General features: G+C 32.2%; 3 protein-coding genes across 3 annotated transcripts; 1 reads left to right on the top strand and 2 right to left on the bottom strand.

Annotated features, from left to right (window-relative positions):
• Positions 1 to 5762: 5762 nt before the first annotated feature.
• LOC131632456 (uncharacterized) lies at positions 5763 to 8198 on the bottom strand. The gene is made up of 11 exons (XM_058903201.1): positions 8055 to 8198; positions 7698 to 7965; positions 7530 to 7620; positions 7289 to 7305; positions 7076 to 7169; positions 6854 to 6992; positions 6617 to 6738; positions 6396 to 6516; positions 6145 to 6258; positions 6012 to 6071; positions 5763 to 5915 (listed from the first exon to the last, which is right to left on the bottom strand). The coding sequence occupies exons 1-11, from the start codon at positions 8196 to 8198 to the stop codon at positions 5763 to 5765; spliced, it is 1323 nt and encodes a 440-aa protein (XP_058759184.1).
• A 2923-nt stretch (positions 8199 to 11121) lies between these two features.
• LOC131632476 (clavaminate synthase-like protein At3g21360) lies at positions 11122 to 13465 on the top strand. The gene is made up of 2 exons (XM_058903224.1): positions 11122 to 11912; positions 12996 to 13465. The coding sequence occupies exons 1-2, from the start codon at positions 11161 to 11163 to the stop codon at positions 13354 to 13356; spliced, it is 1113 nt and encodes a 370-aa protein (XP_058759207.1). The 5' UTR covers positions 11122 to 11160; the 3' UTR covers positions 13357 to 13465.
• An 8315-nt stretch (positions 13466 to 21780) lies between these two features.
• Positions 21781 to 22687, bottom strand: LOC131632455 (uncharacterized). The gene is made up of 2 exons (XM_058903200.1): positions 22518 to 22687; positions 21781 to 22288 (listed from the first exon to the last, which is right to left on the bottom strand). The coding sequence occupies exons 1-2, from the start codon at positions 22685 to 22687 to the stop codon at positions 21781 to 21783; spliced, it is 678 nt and encodes a 225-aa protein (XP_058759183.1).
• Between the last annotated feature and the right edge of the window lie 218 nt (positions 22688 to 22905).

Genomic DNA, 22905 nt, shown 5'->3' with positions numbered 1-22905 from the left:
TGGATACAACATTATGTTTTCGTTTGTCCACCTTCTCTCGATACCACATAAGTGCTCCACAATGTGTGCATTCAATAAGTGGATCACCAATATCCGAGTAGCCTATTTGAATCAAAAGAAAGCAAATGAAGTCATTATAGTGAATAATATAGTCATAAGAAAATATATGTTTACTTGTTTCATGATATGCCTATTGTATCTAATTAGTTCCAGCTAACAAATCATATTTATTATGTCTTATGATTAAATAAAGTGTTACAATGATACATACCAGAATTGGGAAGAATCTGCGGCGTAAAGTTGGGATCAATATATTCTTCATCATCAAGACTTGATGTTGTATCACAGTCAGGATTTTCGTTTATGAATTCACATTCACTATCACTAAGTGATTCATCTGTTGTACCATCTTCAAGTGTGTTATCAGTTTCCATGTTAACATTTGTAGTAGTATGTAAATTGCTTGTGGATGAAGACCCATCTCCATTATCAATATTTGAAAATGTATTAAATAGATTGGTTGTCATACATCGAATAGCATCAACATTCAATTGTTTTCTGGAAGAAACGGCTAATCCACTTTCTTGTACATTAAAATTCTTGTGCACTTGATTAGGAAAGGACAAAGTTATACCACTTATAGGTGTGTTTGTATTGAGACTGACAGGAGACTGGAAAATCTCGCAAGAAGAAGTGTTGTTGACAATGTTACCATTGTTGAGATTTTTCCGTGATTTCTTCTGTTGAATAATTGACGTCCTTAGTTGACGTGCTTCTGCAGGAACTTGTTTAGGGGTCATAGCATCCATAGTACATGTTGATTTGGAACTGCATGATCTAAATTGAGGTGTTGTTATATAAGACTTCAATGTAGAAGCATAACGACGATTATGCTCATCGAACTGATTCACAACCATGTTGTTCTTACTTTGTGTATATGAGATAACATTCCATTTTGGTTGTTCATTCAAAATGTGGTTCCTTTCATTCATCACTGAAGAAGTGATGTTAGATAGATGTGTTCTGGTGTTGTCAATGGATGGATGATTGTACCTACTAAAACATACTGAAAAATTTGTTTTTTTCTCATCAACTCTATTTCTTTTCAATCTTCTTTCATTAAGAACTTGTTTTCTTTTTCGCCTTGCCAATGCTGTATTTTTTTCCTCTTAAATATTTCTGATTCCATAATAGGAATGTTAGAAATTTACGAAATCTTCTACCTGAAAAGAAAATGGTCGACAGCAAGTGAAGTGTGGATAGTGGCTTATATTTCTTGCAGATATTGTTAATGTTAGATATGATAAAGGCTATACCATTCATTAACCAAAATAGTGTATCACAATTAATTGTTTAATCTCATAAATGACTGTAATATGCCTAATTAAATTTAATCATTGAAAATGTCAAATGGGTTCATGTCTATTCACCACACATGCATAATATAATAATGGTATAGCCTTTATTACAAAGGGATAGTTGTAAAAAAGGATTATTAAAGCATAGTCTTTAGCCGATAGGTCATCATCAATACTATGTTGAACAAATTAATATCCATTGTGCAATAAATCTTGATAAATTTATATACATTCAAATAATAAAACATTTTGTGCCAATTAATATCATGGTTTAAATAGTTCTTTGGTCCCTGTAAGTTAGCGTGTGTTTCGAACCCACTCACTTTAAGTTATTCCTTTCATTCCTTTCCACTAAGCCAGTTGTGCTATTTAATTTTTATTTGCAATACATGTTATTTGGTTATAAATGATATTTGGTTTTTAAATGCATTAAATGTTGTTTGCTTTTTAAATGCAATGTATCCTCTCTTTTTTTGGTCCAGTAATGTATGTTATTTTTAAATGCATTTATTATGCTATTTTTAAATGCATTAAAATGTATCATATTTGTATTCATTAAATGTTGTTTAATTTATCTAAAAATAATTAACAATTAAATATATTAATTAAATAAAAATTATTTTATTTTTAAAATATTAAAAGAAATAAAAAGTTAATCAATTAGTATACTTAATTGTTGATTGTATTTTATAAAGAAATAGTTTATTTTAATTTTTTTTATATTAAAGAAATCAATTTTTAATCAACTAGTATTTTCCAATGATTGTATTTCAAGAAAAATTGAAATATTTTGTATCATTTTTACATTGGAAAAAAATCAATTTATAATCAACATGTATATTTAATTGTTGATCGTATTAAAAATCATTTTTATATTTGAAATATTTTCGTATTAAAAATAGAATATTTCATATTTTTTATATATTTTAAAAATCAATTTTTAAATCAATTTATTTATATCTAAAGATATTTTCCTTTTTAAAAATGTTTATGTTTATGTTAAATAAATATTTTAACTATTTAATTAACGTTTAATTGAAATATTACAATAAATAATATGTTTATGTTTATGTATGGATAATATGTTACATAATTGAAATGTAATGTTTATGTTAAATAAATAATATAATTAATAGTGTAATTGAAATATTATAAATATTACAATAAATAACATGTTTATGTAATATGTAGATATCCAATGCAAATGTTAAACAAAAATATGAAGTGGCTGAGTGGAAAGGTGTCAATGCTACAAAAATAACATTTATTAAAAATTTTAAATTTAATTAGTTTATTAAATTCAATAGTTAAATATACCTTAACTATTTAACATTTAAAATAATTATTTTTCTAAATATACCTTAACTATTTAATATTTAAAATAATCAATTATTTAATAGTTATTTAATATTCAGTTAAAATAATTAAGTTTTAATTAAAATAATGATTTAATATTTAATTAGTTTATTAAATTCATACCTTAACTATTTAATTTTTAATTGATTATATTTAACTATTTCATATTTATTTGATATTAGTATTAAATAAATATTTGAAGTATTAAATAAATATATATTTATTTTTATTAAATAAATAAATATTTGAAGTTTCAAATATTTTAACTACTTATTAATACTGAAGCATTTATGTAATATATATGATGTTGCATTTCAATGACATAATGGAAAATGTGGCTTAGTGGTTGAACATTAACATGTGAGGGTTAGGGGCATCGGTTCAACCCTTGTTGGGACTAAAATTTAGGCTTTTGCATTTTAACATTAGATCCAGCATAGTTTTTTTAACAGAACTTTGGACTTGGACCAAAAAAAAAAGATACAGACACAATTTACATGGTCATTCCTATAAGATTTCTTTAAAGATTTTCTTCTTGTGGCTCACTCCAAAATCAAATCAAAGGTCTGAGTTTACTATTCTTTGCTGCATAAAAAATACACCAGTCCTTTAAATACCAACCAAGAGTTGTGAAAAAACATCTCCTTGTTAAAATGTCTTCATCTACTTCATTTAGTGATGGGTATCTACATAGAATTTCATAGTTTTGTTTGTTTTCAATCTGTTATAAGTGTGACTAAATTTGCTTATACTAATTTGCATAATATAATGGTTAATGTCTTTGTACACAGGTTCTTGTCTCCTGACACTGAAGAAATCAATGCAATATTAGGTATGACTGCTGAGGATGATGAGGTCTCTGAGGGGAACACCAACATTGTGATGAAGCAAGTGGAACCTGAGGGTGATGTTGGCAAAGGCTTTAAGGCTAAAGTTGATGATGTGATGAAGGAAGTGAAAGCAGAGTATGAAGTTGGGTAATCCTCTCGAGCCAACCATGATGTTATTTTGAAGGAAGTTAAAGTAGAGCCTGACGCTGGTCAATCTTCTCAAGTGAATAACAATGATGGAGAGCTGATGAAAGATATATCATGGGAAAAAATAATCACCCGTTCACAGAAGCGTGGAAATCAAGTTTTGGTAAGATTTCTGCAGTGTAAAGTAATGTAAACATTTTTTGATTTCAGTGAAACTATGCATGTTTAGTTTTCTTAACATTTTTATCAACAACAAATTGTTATGCAGCAATCTCCTCAGGAGCTTATAAAGAAAGCTCTAAGACCGGACATAATTGCATGCAAGTTGTTTGACCTTGACAACTTGGCTTTTTATGACTGTGAGATTTTGAAATCAAAGAGACAATACGTGGAGATGTATGTTGGACATGGTTGGTATGCATACTCAAAGGAAAAGAAACCGATGGTTGGAGATAAGCTGGTGTTCGACTATAATTCAGAGCAGGAAATATTGTATGTGAGGCTCATTCGAAAAAGGGCAAATAACAATGTTTAAAAGATAGTGGTCAGGTCTTGGCAGTTTCAAATGATGCAGGAGGTTCTATGTTTTGTTTAAACTATGACATTTTATGACAATGTCTTATGAATTTAGTTTAATGTTACTTTAGGGTGAATGAAAAATATTATTTTGTTTTAGTGATGTAATGATGTTGGTGGCAGTTTTAATTTTGAAGTTGGTATGTTTGGACATGATCAAATTTATGTAATTTACCTTCACAATGAAGGTTTATTTGTGCTAATCTAAATGCAGTAAGTAGTTTCCTTTATATTGTTATTGATCATAGCCTTCAAATTTATCAAGTTTAAAGTAACATCCATGATTATACTTTGGAAGTTAAATATGAAATGGAATTAAAACGATAAAACAATAGACAGTTGATTTTGGTTAATAACTTTACTCAGATGAAGAAATTAGGAAGTATCAAGTGGTAGAAATTGTATAAGTCATCAAATCAAGATTCAGTTATAGTTTGCTAACACACACTCGAGACCATGTATGAAATACAAAGTAAATTTTCATAATATTTTTCAATAAGATTATCAATGTAACTTACGGGCGAATTACCTGTCAGAGCACTCAATTGAAGTTTGTTGTGTATATATGTTAACATATGTATGCAAGTTTTGTGACAGGAAGAATGATAGGGACATGTGATAAATAGAAAAGTAAAGTCAATAGATAGCTGAATGATATAAAATTAGGGATGTTAAGCTTCATGGTTTTGACATTAGACTCGTGAAGATTGAAATCAAACAAATAACAAAGTGTTTCCTAATAATTAATTTGTAATTTAAAGCATAAAATACATTGATCAAATTAGACAGCTCTTAAAAATTTTATTTATGATACGATTGCAGTAGGTTTGTAGTTAAAAAATTTATTTATAAACTGGCAGTAGCTTTGTTAAAACAAGTTTTCTAACTGTTTAGTATTTAAAAAAGTTGAATCATAGAGTCATGGGTAACACTTTGTACTTAGAAACAAAAAAACTCACAATGTGGTATTTGTGTGAAACTAACGATTTGCATTTAGGTAATATAATTGGTTGTTTTGAAGCTTATGTTTAGCAAAACATATATTCATGTTGTATGTTATAGATGATTGAGAGTTGTTTAGAAAACTGTTTAGAGATGTTTTTAGAGAGTTTTTTAGAGAGATGTTTATACCAAAACATATTTTTATCTTTGCTATTTAGACAAAAAAATGTATTGAATTAATAAGTAGATAGATTTCATATTCAAATGTATTATATTAACTTTAGATAACAACGACATCAAAGTTGGTTATCCAATTTCATTTCATTTGTAAACCGTAATAGAGTACTGTTGCACAGATCAGAATCAGTAGTAGATAGCATAGAAGCAAAAATAATTTAGAGCAAGGTGTTAACGAAAATAAAAAACTAAAATATCATGAAATACTTAGTATAGGATCTAGAGTAAATAAATTCCACTAATGAAATTAACAATAAGATATTTGTGTTTAAAAGTTCATGAATAATCCTTAATGGTTTAAAAAAACTGAAGCCAACTATTTCTCCTTTTTAACATCTTTGGTCAACTTGGTTGAGGATTGTTGGACACTATCAACATATTCCACTACATCAGTTAGAGACCTCTTAGACGGAGTCAACCCATAATTTCCATTTGATGGATCATAATCTGCAGATGCAGATACGGGTTCCTGTCATGAAATTGGAAAACAGAAAAAAAGCTCTTAAAACATGGTACAGTTTTAAAAATTTTAATCAAAAACATTAAGAATTAAGTAAATACTTACAGACCAACTGATTATATCATCTTGGGACAAAGGATCAGGTGTTTCAAGTTTTGAAGTGTGCTGCAAAGACCATCTAATGTTAGTACATTTTAAGAAAATTGTAAATGCATCAAAAGAAGTATATTATGGTTACCTCCTCGCCTTTGAAACTATCCTTAATTTTCTTACGGTAATCTTCATCATTTTTGAAGCCTATGACAGAAAGTCGGGCATTCTTAAGCTGGAATACAACTCTAATTGCAAACTCCTTTTTTAGTATTGAATCAAGTTCGCAAGGGAATTCGAGTGGATCGTAATCACCGGCATATATCGATAGAAACAATTATACACAAATAATTCAAACTTACATACATACATTACATCAAATTATATCACATTACCAACCTCTATCAAATCCATTTTCATTTGAAGAGCAGACTTTCCAATTAACTTCACGCAATCGGTGTCCCAAAAGATGAACTTCGCCTTGGAATTACCGTCAATAGCTAATACTTCAAGCTTATACCTAAAACATTTATTCTCAATCAGGAGCACATACACCTAAAATTATATATTACAACTATACACAATAACAATTGGTAATAGCAAAAGGAGATAAACAATACCTTGGCACACACTCTGAGCTTACATGTTTTGCATAACACTGCAGCTTTCCATCCTTTAGAGCCACACTCCGGATGCATTCCACACATCCATCATAAAACCATCCCATCTGGCCAGCTTCAAACTTATCAAGAGTTGCAACAGTCGCATATGTTGTTTCTTACAGAGTTATCCAAAAAAGGAAATGTAAATTATTGTCACACAAGAATAATGTAAAAATAATAATCATAATTTCTTACATGTTGCAGATTTGTAATCTCAGAGAGACTCATTATTTCAGCTTTCCAAATAAATTTGTCAAAGTCAGAATAATATGAGTTTTGGGTTGCTTCAACTTGCAGACTTGACGTTGATAACAACGCTAAATTATTTCCAAGACTGTAATATGTAAAAGGTAAAATGTTTGCATCAAGTTAGAAATAAAACTGAATGCACAAGTCATAAACTGAAAGGAAGATTACATTTCTTTCAGTTTCTTAACTTCATCAAAACGAAGGTCATTAATCATTAACTTCGTTCCGTTCCACGTGTTGGAAACACTCATAGGAAAACCTCCTGCATGAAATCCATTTTTAAGGCAAATGCATACATAAGACAGGGAAGAAAGGGAATCAAAACAAAATACTATTATCAAGGAAGACATACATTGTAGTTGAAATTAATAACAGAAATACCTTGAGCTTCTTTAACCCTTGCATTGATTAATACAATCACAATATTGGAATCTTCCTTATTATTCTTATAATATTCATAAAGTTGTACCGCAAGTTAACCCCAAAGCGTACATTGTACAACAGATTTGCTGATGCAAATAAATCGAAATAGTTACTTGGATGTTCAAAGGAATCGATTTGTGTATACAGACAAATAAAATGCAATTAAATAATTACAACCAGTCAATGAAACTTAACGTACCTGGTATCAACAATTGTAAAAACAACCTTGTTCTTGTTGTTGTCTCCATTTATTTGAGATTGAGAAAACTCAGTAATACCTCCAAGAATATCTAACATAAAATGATCAGGAAATCAATAATGTTACATAAAATTCAGTAATATATTACAAAGAATACAATTAACTTACCAACCAAAACATTAAACAGAAACCTTCCTTCAACTATGGCATCCAATCTAAGAAGGTTAAGGTAGTAAGCAGGAATGTCAGGAAGGTCTGTTTTCTTAACAGAAGTTGATCCACATAAAACCAATTTGTAAGAATGATTCGTCGACTTAAAAGAGAAGTCATTTTTCGAAACTTTGAAATTATGCATGTTATAAGAACTTCCAGTTGCAAGTTCGGACTTGAATTTGGAAACCAAATAAGTACGGACAATGGCTTGAATCATATCATGCTTCAAAAAAGAAATAGAATAATATTTGTTAATCATAAGGCAGAACACAGTGTGTAAGAGATAAACAATAGAACTTGGGAACAAAATACCACCTTCGAATTAACTAAAACCATCTCTATGTGTTCTTTGTTTGAAGAACTTGTTACAGACCATATATGCTTACAACTAACTGCAATCTTCCACAATTCCTTCGACTCATTGATGTCCTTCACAGAATCGATTGGGCGAGCCATGGGAATGCTTAAAAGGCTGCAAGAAGAAAACAAATTTCACTTGATTTGGCATTATAAAACCTAAATAAAAAAGACACAAAACAGATAACAAATATACAATCGTACATATTGGAAAATAAAAATGGAGAAGAATTGAAAACCTGTAAAAGAGAAAGTGAATAGTGGTCTTCCATTATTGCTGGTGATATATAACGTGAGAAATAGTATTGGCAGAAACGAAAAGAAAACTGGAAGGGCAAGAGTAATTGATTTTTTCGGTAGTGGAGAAATTGATGTTTTCAAAGAAATAAAACCTATCCATCCAATGATGAAATAACCATAGGTATTCAACTCTAATTTAATAGTAGGTATTAGGGTATTAACTTTTTGTAATTGTAAAAACGTGTATATTTGGGAAAAAAATAAACCAATTATGAAACATAAAATACCAACAAAAAATAAGAGACTGACACATCAGCAACAATAAATGCCAAATCAATATTATTGTGTTATTTTGACAAAAAAACTTTTATACCCGTGGAATAAGAAAAGTTTTAGTACTTTTTTCAGAGGGCTTTTAATGGAAATTCTAAGTACTATTGCTTTTATATATTAATAATAGATTTTTTTTGTCTATCTTATATTTTAATTAGAGGTTTGAACCCTACACCTCATAGATTATGAGACAAATGAGATTGTCAACTGAACTACAACCCCTTTAGTAATTTTGTCCCTAAATTATATATTTATCGTTGCAATGTTTTGTTATCCTTTTTTAGTGCACATGTACAAATATCACTGCAGCCATTCAAGAAAACATAGTTGCTCTTGTTGGATCTTAAATTTGATTGAATTAATTTTGTTGCAAAGTGATGGATCCAAGGTACAATAATAGTACACCAATGTCCAAAGATTCTGGCCAAAACAACTCCATTGTTCCTATCAAAATGTTGAGTCAATTTACCACTATGAATCTTCAAGGTATATAGGAACTCCAAAACAACACCCGTATAGTTTGGGCTGTGGCAATAGAGACAAGAAAATCACTGTTGGAACCAACCCAAACTGAAGATAAATGAATTGTATGTGTATTTTTCATTACAAGCAGATCAAATACAGATTTCCTTGATTAAAAAATAAATACAAAATAATTCCATCACACTCTGGAGTGGATGTGGGAGGCCGACAGACGCTTATACTGTTCCGAAAATCATTAAAAAGAACTCTAAGAAGGCCTTTGGTAAAGATATCAACAATCTGGTGTCGGGAAGGAACATGAAAAGCGCGGGTCTAACCACGAGCGACCTTCTCCCGAACAAAGCGAATGTCCATGTCATTGAGTTTAGTACGATGATGTTGGACAGGATTTTCAGATAGGTAGATAGCACTAATGTAACACCCTAAACCCCACAATATAATTTATCATAGAATTTAATTAAACACAATGCAACCACTTAAGGTGTCATGCACCATCAAACATAGCTTGCTCCGTAACACGGGTTATATCAGAACAATTTAGAACTTGTCATCGCATGCTCACATCCACTTAAGGTATCATCGCAATGGAATCATCATTAAAACAAATATACACAATATTGCAACTCAAGACATTTAGTCTCATAAACTTCAACTTCCATAACATAAACAAAAGGAGTTGTATTATTCAACTCTCAATAATTCTCCAACGATTCAACAGATCAATTATTAACTTCGACAAAACAAAGGAATTAACTTAAAAGAAATTCAAACATAATGAAATGAGTCACATCCTAATGTTACAAAATCAGAGCAAGACTCACTGACAATACGACAAACTAACGTAAGTAACTCCAAGCCAGAGTTGGAAGTTATTCATCTTTGGTGGAGTTGGAGAAAGATTGCTCACAGACAAAGTTAGAAGTTATTTAATCAACGCTTAGTTAATAGCAATCGCTCAGACAAGAAATCGGTGGGATGAAGTGGATTGCCACATACAAATACTTGGAGTAGATTATCGTAGATAACAAGGTTATTGGATCAAAATCTTTAGAGATATTATTTTTGTTAGCAAATTTGAGTGTTTGCATCAACAGAGAGAATTATCGTTTAATAGTTCGTTGTAACCAAAATGTTTGTATCAAAATTTTCAAAATAGCGAAAGATCGTGATTATTTTTCAATGGTGTTTTAACACCATTAAAGAGTGGAGTAGGCAAAGCGAGGACGACCGTCGAACCACTATCTCCTTGTATCTTTTCTTCTTCCCCTCTCTCTTTTAATTTTCCAATATGCATTAGTTTTGTTGTTGCATTATTGTATTGATTGTAGGCCACATAAGTTAGACCATGCTTATAAGGATTTTATGTATAAGCTTAGGTCTGTGGTGTATCAATCTTATTGAATCATCATGAATCCAATTATGTTTCGATGGAACATATATGTGAAGATCATTTAAATCGCTTTGTTTAAAGCGACTTAAGTTGTCTTGTGATTGACTTGCATTAGAAGCAATTAGAAGCAATCAAGCACTTAGTATGATGTTAATGTATTATTTCATTTGGTTTAATTTATTAAGATGCTTCTAAACTCTCTTGTTTTTGTATTTTACTTTCGCGCTTCTTAAAATCCTTGATTTCGTATACGAGACTTAAAATTTTTTGAATTTGTCTTTAAAGAAAAATGTCTATTCAACTTCCCTTCTAGACCTCTTTGTGTCAATATTCTAACCAACAATGCGTTTCAGTAAAGTTGCATAAGCCACTTCAAATTTTGCGTGAAGCTTCTTAATTCACTACTATGAAAAAAAACATTTAACAACGGTTGAAAAAGATATATAATTAGACAGATCTTTGTGTTATTATGTAGATTGTTGTTGTAAATGTGTTACTTACAATCACAATCCTAAAATCCTTGTAGCATATTAGAAAGCGCGCAATATCATTACTTAAGACAATTGTATATTAAATTAGTCAAAAGTCATATAGCCCACGTGTGTTGCGCGTCTGATGATTTGTCCAATAGCCGTTGGCGCTGCTGAACCTGGTCTCAATTTCCGTCAAGGTGAAAGAAACACTCATCAGAGTCCGAATCACCACCACCATCACCACCGTCCCCAAAACCCTTCTTCAACCATGTCCACAGAACAACCATTCCAAGAACTCCAAATCCCCGAGCAAAAGCTTCTCTCAAACGGCCTTCGCTTTCCCACCATACTATCTCCCTCCACCACATCCTCACCTACACTCCCTCTAACCGCAACACACTCTATCAAAACCCACAAACCCTATCTCGAATCCCTCCTCCTCCAATCCGGCGCACTCATCCTCCGAGGCCTCCCCCTCCAAACCGCCTCCCACTTCAACGACGTCGTCGAAGCCTTCGACTACGACGAGCTTCCCTACGTCGGCGGCGCCGCGCCGCGGACTAATGTCATCGGCCGTGTATTCACCGCGAATGAATCGCCGCCGGATCAGAAAATCCCTTTTCATCATGAGATGGCTCAGGTTCCGCAGTTTCCGTCGAAGTTGTTCTTTTTCTGTGAAGTTGAGCCGGGTGCCGGCGGTGAAACGCCGATTGTTCTCAGTCATGTTGTGTATGATAGGATGAAGGAACGTTATCCCGAGTTTGTGGAGAAACTTGAGGAGTTTGGTTTGTTGTATGTTAGGGTTTTGGGTGAAGATGATAACCCGTCTTCTCCGATTGGTAGAGGCTGGAAATCAACGTTCTTGACGCAAGACAAAACCGTTGCTCAACAAAGGTTATATTCAATATTCATATTCTTATGAAATTTTATGTTAACTGGAAAGTGAAAAATTGCATGTTATGTATATGTTCTGAATTATGAAGCACTGAGATAAACTACACTAGTATGGACACATTGGTGCTGATAATAATTTAATGAATTGAAAGTAATTGTACGTATCCATATCTGACACCAGACACATCTTTCGTATAGAGTGTCGTGTTTGATCTGAAGTGTTGGTGCTACGGAAGTTTTGAACAAGGTTTTGAATTATGTTGCTTTTGATTTTAACTGGCAATGTTATATAGTTTTTGGATTTGTGTCGTGTTTGATCTAAAGTCTCAGTGCTTCATAAGTTTTAAATAAGGTTTTAATTTATGTTGCGTTTCATCGGTGTTACATAGGTTTTGGACATGGCTTTGAATTTTGTCGCATTTAATCTGAAGTGTCGGTGCAGCATAAATTTTGAACAAGGTTTTAATTATGTCACTTTTGATCGCAAGTGTGAGTGCTACATAGGTTTTGAATTATGTCACGTTTAGTCTGAAGTGTCAGTGTTTCTTAAGTTTTGAACAAGGTTTTGAATTATGTCACTTTTGATCATAAGTGTTGGTGCTACATAGGTTTTGAACAAGGTTTTGAATTATGTTGCGTTTGATCTTAAGTATTGGTGCTACATAGATTCTGAACAAGGTATTGAATTATGTCACTATTGATCTTAAGTGTAGGTGCTACATAGGTTTTGAACAAGGGTTTGAATTATGTCGCATTTGACCGTAAATTTGATGCTACATAGATTCTGAACAAGGTTTTGAATTATGTCGCGTTTGACCGTAAGTTTGATGCTACATAGATTCTGAACAAGGTTTTGAATTATATCATGTTTGACTGTAAGTTTGATGCTACATAGATTCTGAACAAGGTTTTGAATTATGTCGCGTTTGACCGTAAATTTGATGCCACATAGATTCTGAAAAGGTTTTGAATGCAATTGTAATTGCAGTAAACATTGTATGTTGTGAAAAAGATATGACATTGTGTTGCGGTGCACATTATGCTTGCAAACTTTTTCAAAATTTTGATTGTGAACATTTGCAGGGCTAGTGAACTGGGTATGACGTTGGAATGGTTGGAAGATGGAGTGAAAACGGTTATGGGACCAATTCCTGCAGTGAAATATGACGAAGTAAGAAAGCGTAAGATTTGGTTTAATAGCATGGTGGCTGCTTACACTGGTTGGAAAGATGAAAGAAATGATCCTGTTAAGGCTGTGACATTTGGGGATGGCAGCCCTTTACCTGCAGATGTAGTGTATGACTGTCTTAAGATACTTGAGGAAGAATCTGTTGCCATTCCTTGGCGTAAAGGGGATGTTATGTTGCTTGATAATTGGGCTGTTCTTCATTCTCGAAGACCCTTTGATCCTCCTCGCAGGGTACTTGCTTCCCTTGTCAAGTAGGTTACCAATTCTGACATTGCACAGTAATAAGGTCTGTTCTAGATTAAAGCTACCCAAAATTGTAAGTTGTATTTGTAGTTTCACATCAATAGCAAGATATATATGGCAATTATTGTGTTGATATGTATAAAATACTACTCAGTTGATCAAACCCAAAAGAAAAGATTTAGTTCCTTAGTGACTGACTATATATGTCTATGTCCATTATTCTTTTGGAGATTCAATACTGTGGAATTCTATACTGAAGTCTAATTTGAAATTTTGTTCGGTATTTTATGATAATCTCGAGAGGATCCTAATTGAGAGTTAATGTGATTAACGTGCAAAATAGAGAAACTAACTTATCTTAAATACAAAATAGGATAAAAACAATCTCTCATCCTCTACATGCTCATGGAATCAGGTGCATTCCTAAGAACTGCCAATACATGCTGCCAATACATGCTGTTTGACAAATATTAAAACAATGCCCCAGAAAACAGATGCAGCAATATGAATAAAACAAGCAAAAATATAGAAGTAAATATTCCACTATTATCATTGAAAAGTTCATGTGTTACAACCAAGTTTTTCATATAAGATGCAACATATCAGAAGACACAGAAGTACTTACAACCAAGTTTTTAATATAAAATGCAACATATCAAAAGAGTAAGAAGTATTTTTATTCAGTTTTCTATTCTCATCACATTTGTTTTTACATCGCCTTTGTACAATCACATCTTGCCTTGTAAATACCTGTTTGTTTATACTTTTGTATTGCTCTAGACTTGCTTATGATAAGAAGCTACACTACACTTTGTAGTTTTTTTTTTATGGTAGAATTTGCTTAGCTACACTTTCTGGTTTCTTTTTTATGGTGGAATTTGTTTCCAAATGCCAGAAATACAAGCTAGCTGAATTTTCAAATAGGCCTCTCTGAATTTTTTGTGACTAATTCATAGGAGGGAAGATCTAACATTTAGGTCAATATATATATATATATATATATATATATATATATATATATATATATATATATATATATATATATATATATATATATATATATATATGATATACGGGTTGACAGGAGAGAAACGTGCATGTAGACTTGATTGAGGTTTTCCCACTTGTAGAATTGATGATGAAAGGTTTTGCAATGGGATAAACAACTCTCAAAACCACTTAAAATAAAGTGGTTAAATATGAAAAAAAGTGTTTCAACAATCAACATGTTTTCATACAATTTGTGTTTGACATTTTTGGCTTCCAACTTTCTAAGTATCAAAATCAGTGAATATTTTAAAGAGTCTAAAGACTCATGCATGATAATGCTGTTTCTTAAAAAGGTGAATGTAATTTTAAGGAGATTGATTTAGCCATTAAAAATTAATAGCAGCGCAGTTTGTCCACTTTGGCTTCCGTTTTTCCTTGATCTTTATTATGTTCAATGCAAAATCACATATGCAGATTTTGATATAAGAAAACAGAAATTATAAGTTTACACCATTTTTTTACATTAACACTGTCTTTATATACATACTATACATAAGTTCAATTTTTTTAATAATTTATTTTGTCTTGATTTTTATTCAATTTTTTTGTTGTTGTTAAAGTCTACGGTTTAAAATACAGTGTAAGAAAACCAGTGTCAAAATAACATATCTGATAAAACAAAATCTAGTGTAAGAAAACCAGTGTCAAAATAACATATCTGATAAAAAAAAAATCTGTAAACCACTTAGAAATAGTTGAATGGAGTCTAAAATAGTTAGTAGCTTGACTCTAAAGGAAGAATCAAGTAAAGCGTTACTTGTCCTGTCTTGATAGCTTGATCAACATAGTGTGATTTTGTATGATCATGCATTATGTATTCAAGGCCTCTTGAGCATCAAATAGGCAAATACAATCTAGACCCTTGTGATCCAAGTAAGCGATGAATGACCTGCGAGCAAAACAAGAAAATGGTCTTACATTATTCATGGTTAGCAAAACATTTAGCATAAAAGCAATATCTTAAATTTATTTTGAGGATCATGCAAATGGTTGCTGAGTGAACCCTTATGAGCATATTCATAAATAAATAAATAAATAAAAACTCATCATAACTAGCCGCATAGCTGACAAATTCTACCTTGACAAAATCAAAAACAAAAGGAAGAACTTAAACTCGTGTATGTTGCAAGAATTTGCTATAAAATTAGGTTGGATTTGTTTAAAAGAACCACTATCAATACCTAATTCCTATAATATACTTCTAACTACCATAAACAGAAGACCTTCAACATTGTACCTTGTTACCTTCAACATTGTACCTTGTTTTTTAGTAGTAAAATAAAATCATATATAATATATCCTGGAAAAAAAATCATACTTGTTCCATTCATGAATCAAAATTGTATACATATTTTTGATACGATGGTACAAACTACTCCGATGTGGTTGCGTAGGGTTGACTTGCAAGATAAACACTCAAACACTAAGTTAGTCCATGAACAAAAGGGTAAAGTGAGTAATGAATAGAATCATAAATTTTTTCCTTCTGGCACGATGATATATATACCATAGGCGGCCATTGGGCTCATGCGGCATTAGGCCTATGGTCGGCTCAAAACAATTACCCTCAAGACTTGACGATGTGATGTACGAGAATCTTTCAAAGAATTGGGATGAGTACCCTTAGCCGAGATCTAATATTGAGAAGTGGAAGGGACTTGGTACGACTTCATTAAATGTTAGTCTAATCATTGAGGTGTTTCACATGTTTTATTCACATGTAGCCCTAGGTTAATAGGATAAGGCGTGACGCTTATTCCTAGGATGCTCGAGTGAACTCAAGCGTCGTTATATTTTTAAGGTGTAATTGTTCTTTGTCACCACGCAACAAATTTTTTGATGTGTTTGAAACTCTGAATAATTCTTTTGAAGAGTTTTGAATTATTTTATCCATTTTTCACAACAAGTGGCGCCAAATGTGAGACAAAGAGATATTGTTTACCAGTGACCACCTTAGATAAATGGGAGATCAATAAGTTTTTCTGAGACAATGCTTTTGCGTTATTGAAAGTGAAGATGGAAGTAATTTTAACTTAAGAGAAATGTATTGAAGCATTAGATGGTGAAGTATCGATGCATACACGTCTAACACATGCAGATAAGATCAGAATGATGGGTGATAAGGCCAGAAGTGTCATTATCTTGTGCCTTAGGGATAAAGTTTTGATGGGAGTCACTAATAAAAAAACTACTCTTTCGATGTGGACAAAACTTGAATTATTGTATATGACTAAGTATTTGGCTCACAAGTTGGGTCTAAAATAACAACTCTACTCATTCAGAATGGTAAAGAACAAATCTATAGTGGAACAATTGACATAATTTTATATATATTATTGATTATCTTGAGAATATTGAAATGAAAATTGATGATGAGGTCAAGACTTTATTCTTGTTAAGATAATTATTTATGTCTTTTGGGCACTTCAAGGGTGTCCTTATTTATGGTAAGAAAGATAATGTTATTTTGGATGAACTTTGGATGGCTGGGAGATCCAAAGAAATTTTAAAGGTGAAAAATTTGAAGATTGGTGATGGTCGTGAAAGCTTAGGTGTCTTAAGAGGAAGAAATGAGTGTAGGGGTGTAAGAACAAGCATACACTCACAAATGAGTTTTTGATTCATGGCAAACATCACAAGCAACCAAATACAAAAGCATAAATGAATGACTCAAGACAATGGAAGATTATGAAGCTCAAATCACTCAGAAAATGGTATTGCATCTGTTAGGTCGACCAAGCAAAGCCCTAGGTCGACTCAAAACCAGAGCAAACTCAGCAAAACTGACAAGGTCACTGTTAGGTTGACCTACCCACACTCCTAGGTCGACCTAAACTGAAGAAAAGTCACAAAAATGCATTTCAACTGACTTTAGGTCGACCTAAACCTTCAACAGGTCGACCTAATTGGAAACAACTGACTTTAGGTCGACCTAAACCTTCAACAGGTCAACCTAACTGACTTTAGGTCGACCTAAACCTTCAGCAGGTCAACCTAACAGATTTTAGGCCAACCTAACAGGTCAACCTAACTGGGACAACTTCAACTCTGCTTCTGTTAGGTCGACCTAAGCACTAAAGTAGGTCAACCTAATTGCTGAAAACTTCCCAAATTATGTGTTTTCTCTGCTCCAACATACCAGCAACTATATATATCATTCCATGTTAATTATTCATCAACACCAACGACTGAAAGATACACAAAGGCTTCTCATCTTCGTTCCTCGTCATCTCCAACACAATTACACATAATCATTTTTGCGTTGAGGGTTAGTGATCGAGTTCGATAACGTCCATGGAACGAAATTGAAGATTCCTAGTGGGTGAAGATTTGTGGGGTTTTTGGTGAATAAAATCCGAGGGTTTTGTCCTCCGAGATAGGTGTTTCTTGGGGGTTTTTATCAAGAGGTTTCATCGAGGATCCATCTGAGTGTGAAGATTGAAGAACAAGGGTTCAAGGCAATTCAAGACACTGCAGAAAAGGGATCAAGTGAAGCTCTTGGATCACCTTGATCTGACTTAAGATTAAGGGGGAAGAAGATTCAAAGGATCGACAAATTCGGTTTATTGTTTATCGCTTTGTTTTCTTCTTTGTATATACTACTTTCAACATTAATGGAAGATTTCCCAATTTCAATTTGGAATTGGGGGCAGACGTAGTCGTAGCGAGGACGATCGACGAACTGCCTGAACAAATATCGTGTTCTTGTCGCTTTTATCTTTTCATTTACGTTCTGTTCATATTTGGTCATAATTGCAAAATTGATTAACGATTCAAGTGTTAAAATTGTGAATTAAGGTTCTGCATAAACATCACAATTCACCACATCTTGAATCATCATCAATTTGAACATTATCACCAAGTGTTTGTCTTTTTGCTTATTCCATTATTACTGCATTGCAAACCAAAGTTTGTCAATTTAGAAGTTAATTGATTTTCAGCTGTGAGACGTATTGATTCGATAACATATCACTTCATCGTTAATCTCAATTATCTTGTGGTTTTGTCACATATACGACCCTTGCAATAACGGTCCGGAATAGACGCAAGTCGATTCAGAACCGCTTTCGCTTTAGTTCGAAATAATTCCGAAAAACTCTGTGAGATCTATTCACCCCCCCTCTAGATCCTCAGGCCAGCGTCTAACAAGGGGGATGTCCAAATAAAAGATGTTTTACAAGTCTAAGGTATAATTATTTACTTGTCAAAAAACCGATCGCTTCATGAAGGATTGTCTAAAGAAGATGTGCAATGATGATTATGTTTCCATTATAGTTTTTCAAATAAAGATAGTTATGAGAGTGCTAGTGCACTAGTTGTGTCATGGACTCAGATTGCTCTTATCATGTGTGTTTAAGAAAAAAATACGAGAATTTAAAGTCGGAGCAATGTGGAGTAGTTCTCCTATGTGACAATAAGGTTTGCAAGGTTCATTGTATTGTATGGTCAAACAAAAAATGTTTAATGATTGTGAGTTTTTTCTTCACAGTGTGAGGTATGCTCTACAACTTTGGAAAAATTTGTTATCCATAAACATGTTTATTACAAATCTAGGCTATTGCAGTGAAATTGAACATGAAATGTTAAATGAAATGGTGATAGTTAAAAGATCTAAAATACTAAAAAAAAAAAAAAAATTAAAATAGAAGAACTGCATTTAAGCCAAGAAGTTTTATATAATTGTTAGATTTTTGTTCTGAGAACAACATGGCTTGTAATAACATGACACATGACTCCATAAATAAACTTTGATAGCATATTAGAATATAGCTTTGGTTCATATTATTAAAATCAGTTCATAAAGTGATAGGTTTCCTTTTCATATTTTTTTTAGTTTAGTTTTTAGTTTGTGAGTTGAGTTTTTCTCAATATAGCAACAAAAGTACTAGTATTATAATAAACCTAAATATAATTCTAGTCATTAATTTAGAACTAACTTTAACCTGATTCACGCAACATGTTCAAAAATTCAATACACTGTCCACAAATCTTGTACTCCATCATACTGTATTAGACTATTTTGCTCTCCACTCCCCAAAGCATGACCTCAGTGCAGTGCTTTCTTAGGCCTCACAAGGCCCAACTTTCAACATATAATATATAGTACAGTCGGTGGCTTTATATTAATTAATTGAAGGAAGGAGGAAGGAAGAAAGACACTATTGTATATATTGTGCAAAAGTGGATTCCAATAGTTAGAAAATATATACATATTTGGTAGGGGGGATTGAGTGAGTGAGTACTATAGCGGCGCATGAGTGAATGATTCATTCATTGACATTAAAGCAAACGAAAAAGGTCACTACACAAAGAACTATCTTAAAGACAAGTTGATGGGAGCAATGAATGAAATGAAGAATAAAACTATGGAAAAGGAATGAATTAATGAATTGGAGAAGAAAAAACTAGCTACCACAATAGTGTCGAGTCATCTTGTCAATCATCAACCTTATCATTAAAATATAATACTATAAATAAATAAAAATAGTAAAAATTATTGACAAATCCTTAAAAAAAATTTAAGGTGAAATCCGTGATAGGTCTTAATTAGTCGAGTATGAGTCGTAACACTTCTCATCTTTGTATGACACTTAATATTAAAAATTATTTTTATCACACAACAATAGGAGTTCGAGTTTTGATTCTACTAAGAATTGATTCTGATGACAATCGTAACAAATCTTAATAAATATAAGTAAGAGTCGTGGCACCTCTCATCATCGTATGATTCAATATTAAAAGTTTTTTTTGTCACAAATGGTCAGGAGTTCGATTTATAATTCTATTAGGTAGGAGTGTTTGCAGTGCAATTTTGACGCTAAAAATCTCCTAAAGTGCAAGAAAAAAAAGTGTGATTCGATTTGATTGGTTTGACTTTTAAAAATAAATTTGGTTGATTCGATTCTTACAACATTTTTATTGAGTCGCACATACATATTACACATATTTCACCATTAAATATCAAAAGAACTCAATTAAAAAAATACCAACAATGTGTATTCCAAACAAATTTAAGTGAAATTTACTAATTTAGATTGTAATATAATACAGTTTAGTTCTATTTGTATTTTCAAAATACAAAATGGCAAATCGAACCAAACAACATTGTTATGTTAAAAAACTACTCAAATACATTCAAATCAAATACGATTTTTCTACAATTTTCTACTTAATTTAGTTGAATTAAGCCGATTCGATTTGAAATATCCTACTACTATCGAGATCCGATCTTGGGTGGAGCAGGGTTATGCCATAAAGGAAGTTAAGGATATGGATCAAAGTAAAATGGTTTGGTACTAAAGTTATTGTTATTGGAGCCATCTTTAATTGGTGGCAAGTGTGTGTCTATGAGAGGATATTGATTTTAGAAAACGTGGTCTCTCAAATTTCACACACACAAACACAGTCCATATACACGGAATGATAAAACAGCAGCCTCTTTTATTTGTTGCACTACATGTTTTGTGCACACGCAAAAACCTCAACAGTAATTAAACTAACCTTTTCCTCCTTCTTAGTGTTTGGCCACTTAGAAAATTAAACGTGCCAAGACAATGAAAGCAAGATTGAAAATACAAGACATGAAATGAAATGTTGTTTGGTTGTGGAAGCTGTGTCATTCTCATTCATTGCTTTTCAGGATACACTTTTTCTTAAATCAAACCCTTCTTGTCACTATTTTATCCTTCTTTTTCTTAATAGTTGTGGTCTTTTGTAATATAATGTGCTTTATAGTTTTATGATAATAACACCACAGTTTTTTTTTATATAGTTTAAGAATATAAGTCAATAATAGTCTCTAAACAATATTTACACTTTTTATCCGTGGAAACATCTTATGATTTTTAATACGAAAATCCGAAAGACCTACACAATAATTAAAACAAACGATATTGTAACTGACATTTAAAGTCAAAATTATAATAAAGATAACATTTTATAGAACTTGAATTTTATATTTTAACAAAAAAAACTTAATTTTTTCTTCAGGTGTTTTAAAAAAAATTACAAATTCTAAAGATATTCTAATTGCTATATTTATTAGAGTTTTGGATTTGATACAATCAACAAATTCACACATTAGTCGTCGTTTGTTTAAAATCAAACAATTTAAATAAGTTTAGTATTTTTGAGTTATAAAGTATAAATTAAAATGTATATTCTTTAAATTATTTAATTAAGATCACGTACATCGGAATACACCACTTGAAGGTGATGCTTGGTTCTACAACTTGCATCCTTGTTGAATTTATCCTTGTGTTGCTTCTCTTGCACATAATCTTCACAAATCTCAGATGGTATGTTGAAAAATGACAACCCGGTTACCATTCCGTTCTTTTACGATGCATTGAGATCCTGGAATTTGAGATGTCCAAGACGATAATGTTATAACCACTCTTCTTGACTAACCGTTGTAGCAAGACACCTATGCGCTGTAACCATTAGCTCAACCTTGAAAGTTCTATTTGCATCCATGACATGTAACGTCTTGTCTTCCATATGAATCATGTAACCCTTCTCAAGTAATTGGCCAGTACGTATAAGGTTACATTTTATTTCTGGAATGTACAATACATCTTTGCTCAAGGAATATCCATCACCCCTCTTTATGATCAAAACATCACAGGTACCATCGACCGTTAAAGTTGTGTCATCTGTGAATTTCACTTTGTTCTTCGTGGCTTGATTGATTTTGACAAACCAATCCTTCCTCCCCTTCATATGCATAGAACAACTGAAATCCAAATACCATTCTTCAATGCATTGAACTCGTTTTCTCACAGTCACCATAACGTTTTCTTTTGCATGTATCTGACTGTTGTCTTTAAATAACCAGTTACAACATGTTTTTGCAGCGTTCTCGGAACTAGTGTTGTTGTCACGCAGCCCGTTGCTGATGCATTCAACTTATGTGATCATGAACAAGAGTTTATTCTCTTCATTAAACTCTTGTCTTGCAACCTTGCCTTCATCTCCTTGAGATTCCTTCATGTTCGCGTTGCAATCTCTTGCAAAATGACCGAACTTTTCACAATTATAGCACTGTACCTTGCTCTTGTCAAACTTTCCCTTTTCACTTATAAAGTTGCCTTGACCATCATTTTTGTTGCAGCTGCTCTCACCCTTTTTGACAAGTAGAAATCTTTGAATTTTGAGACTCTCTCCCACCAAAGTTCAAAAAATTCCCTTTACTCATCATGAGCCATTTTCCTTTCGACTTCTTATTGTTCTCATTGAGTCGAGCTTGCAAAGCGATCTCTGCATTTTCCTTGTTGTTATTTCTCTCCTCCATCCTTTGCTCATGAGCCTGAAGAGAACTTTGAAGCTCATCTTTGCTTGACGTAATCCTTCGATTCCTCAATCACCACTACAATGTTGTCAAATCTTGTCGTCAAAAAACACAAGATTTTCGACATAACATTCAGCTCATAAACAGTTTCTCCACATGACTTAAATTGGTTCACCAATCGCGTAATTCTTGTCATGTAATTGTTGATAGTCTCATTTTCC

The sequence above is a fragment of the Vicia villosa genome, unplaced genomic scaffold (assembly GCF_029867415.1).
Source record: "Vicia villosa cultivar HV-30 ecotype Madison, WI unplaced genomic scaffold, Vvil1.0 ctg.000941F_1_1, whole genome shotgun sequence".
Classification (NCBI taxonomy): domain Eukaryota; kingdom Viridiplantae; phylum Streptophyta; class Magnoliopsida; order Fabales; family Fabaceae; genus Vicia; species Vicia villosa.
Note: the sequence above shows the minus strand (reverse complement) of the source record. Positions and strands in the feature narration are given on the sequence as shown.

What these genes read in the sequence shown, in the direction of transcription:
- LOC131632456 (XM_058903201.1), bottom strand. Translation starts at nt 8,198, where the DNA reads ATGGCTCGCCCAATCGATTCTGTGAAGGACATCAATGAGTCGAAGGAA. An exon ending in TCTGTTTAATGTTTTGGTTG is followed by an intron (nt 7,621 to 7,697) that starts GTAAGTTAATTG and finishes ATTTTATGTTAG; the next exon opens with ATATTCTTGGAGGTATTACT. An exon ending in AGCTCAGAGTGTGTGCCAAG is followed by an intron (nt 6,517 to 6,616) that starts GTATTGTTTATC and finishes TAAATGTTTTAG; the next exon opens with GTATAAGCTTGAAGTATTAG.
- LOC131632476 (XM_058903224.1), top strand. Translation starts at nt 11,161, where the DNA reads ATGATTTGTCCAATAGCCGTTGGCGCTGCTGAACCTGGTCTCAATTTC. An exon ending in AAAACCGTTGCTCAACAAAG is followed by an intron (nt 11,913 to 12,995) that starts GTTATATTCAAT and finishes GAACATTTGCAG; the next exon opens with GGCTAGTGAACTGGGTATGA.
- LOC131632455 (XM_058903200.1), bottom strand. Translation starts at nt 22,687, where the DNA reads ATGGAGGAGAGAAATAACAACAAGGAAAATGCAGAGATCGCTTTGCAA. An exon ending in ATTTCTACTTGTCAAAAAGG is followed by an intron (nt 22,289 to 22,517) that starts GTGAGAGCAGCT and finishes TGAATGCATCAG; the next exon opens with CAACGGGCTGCGTGACAACA.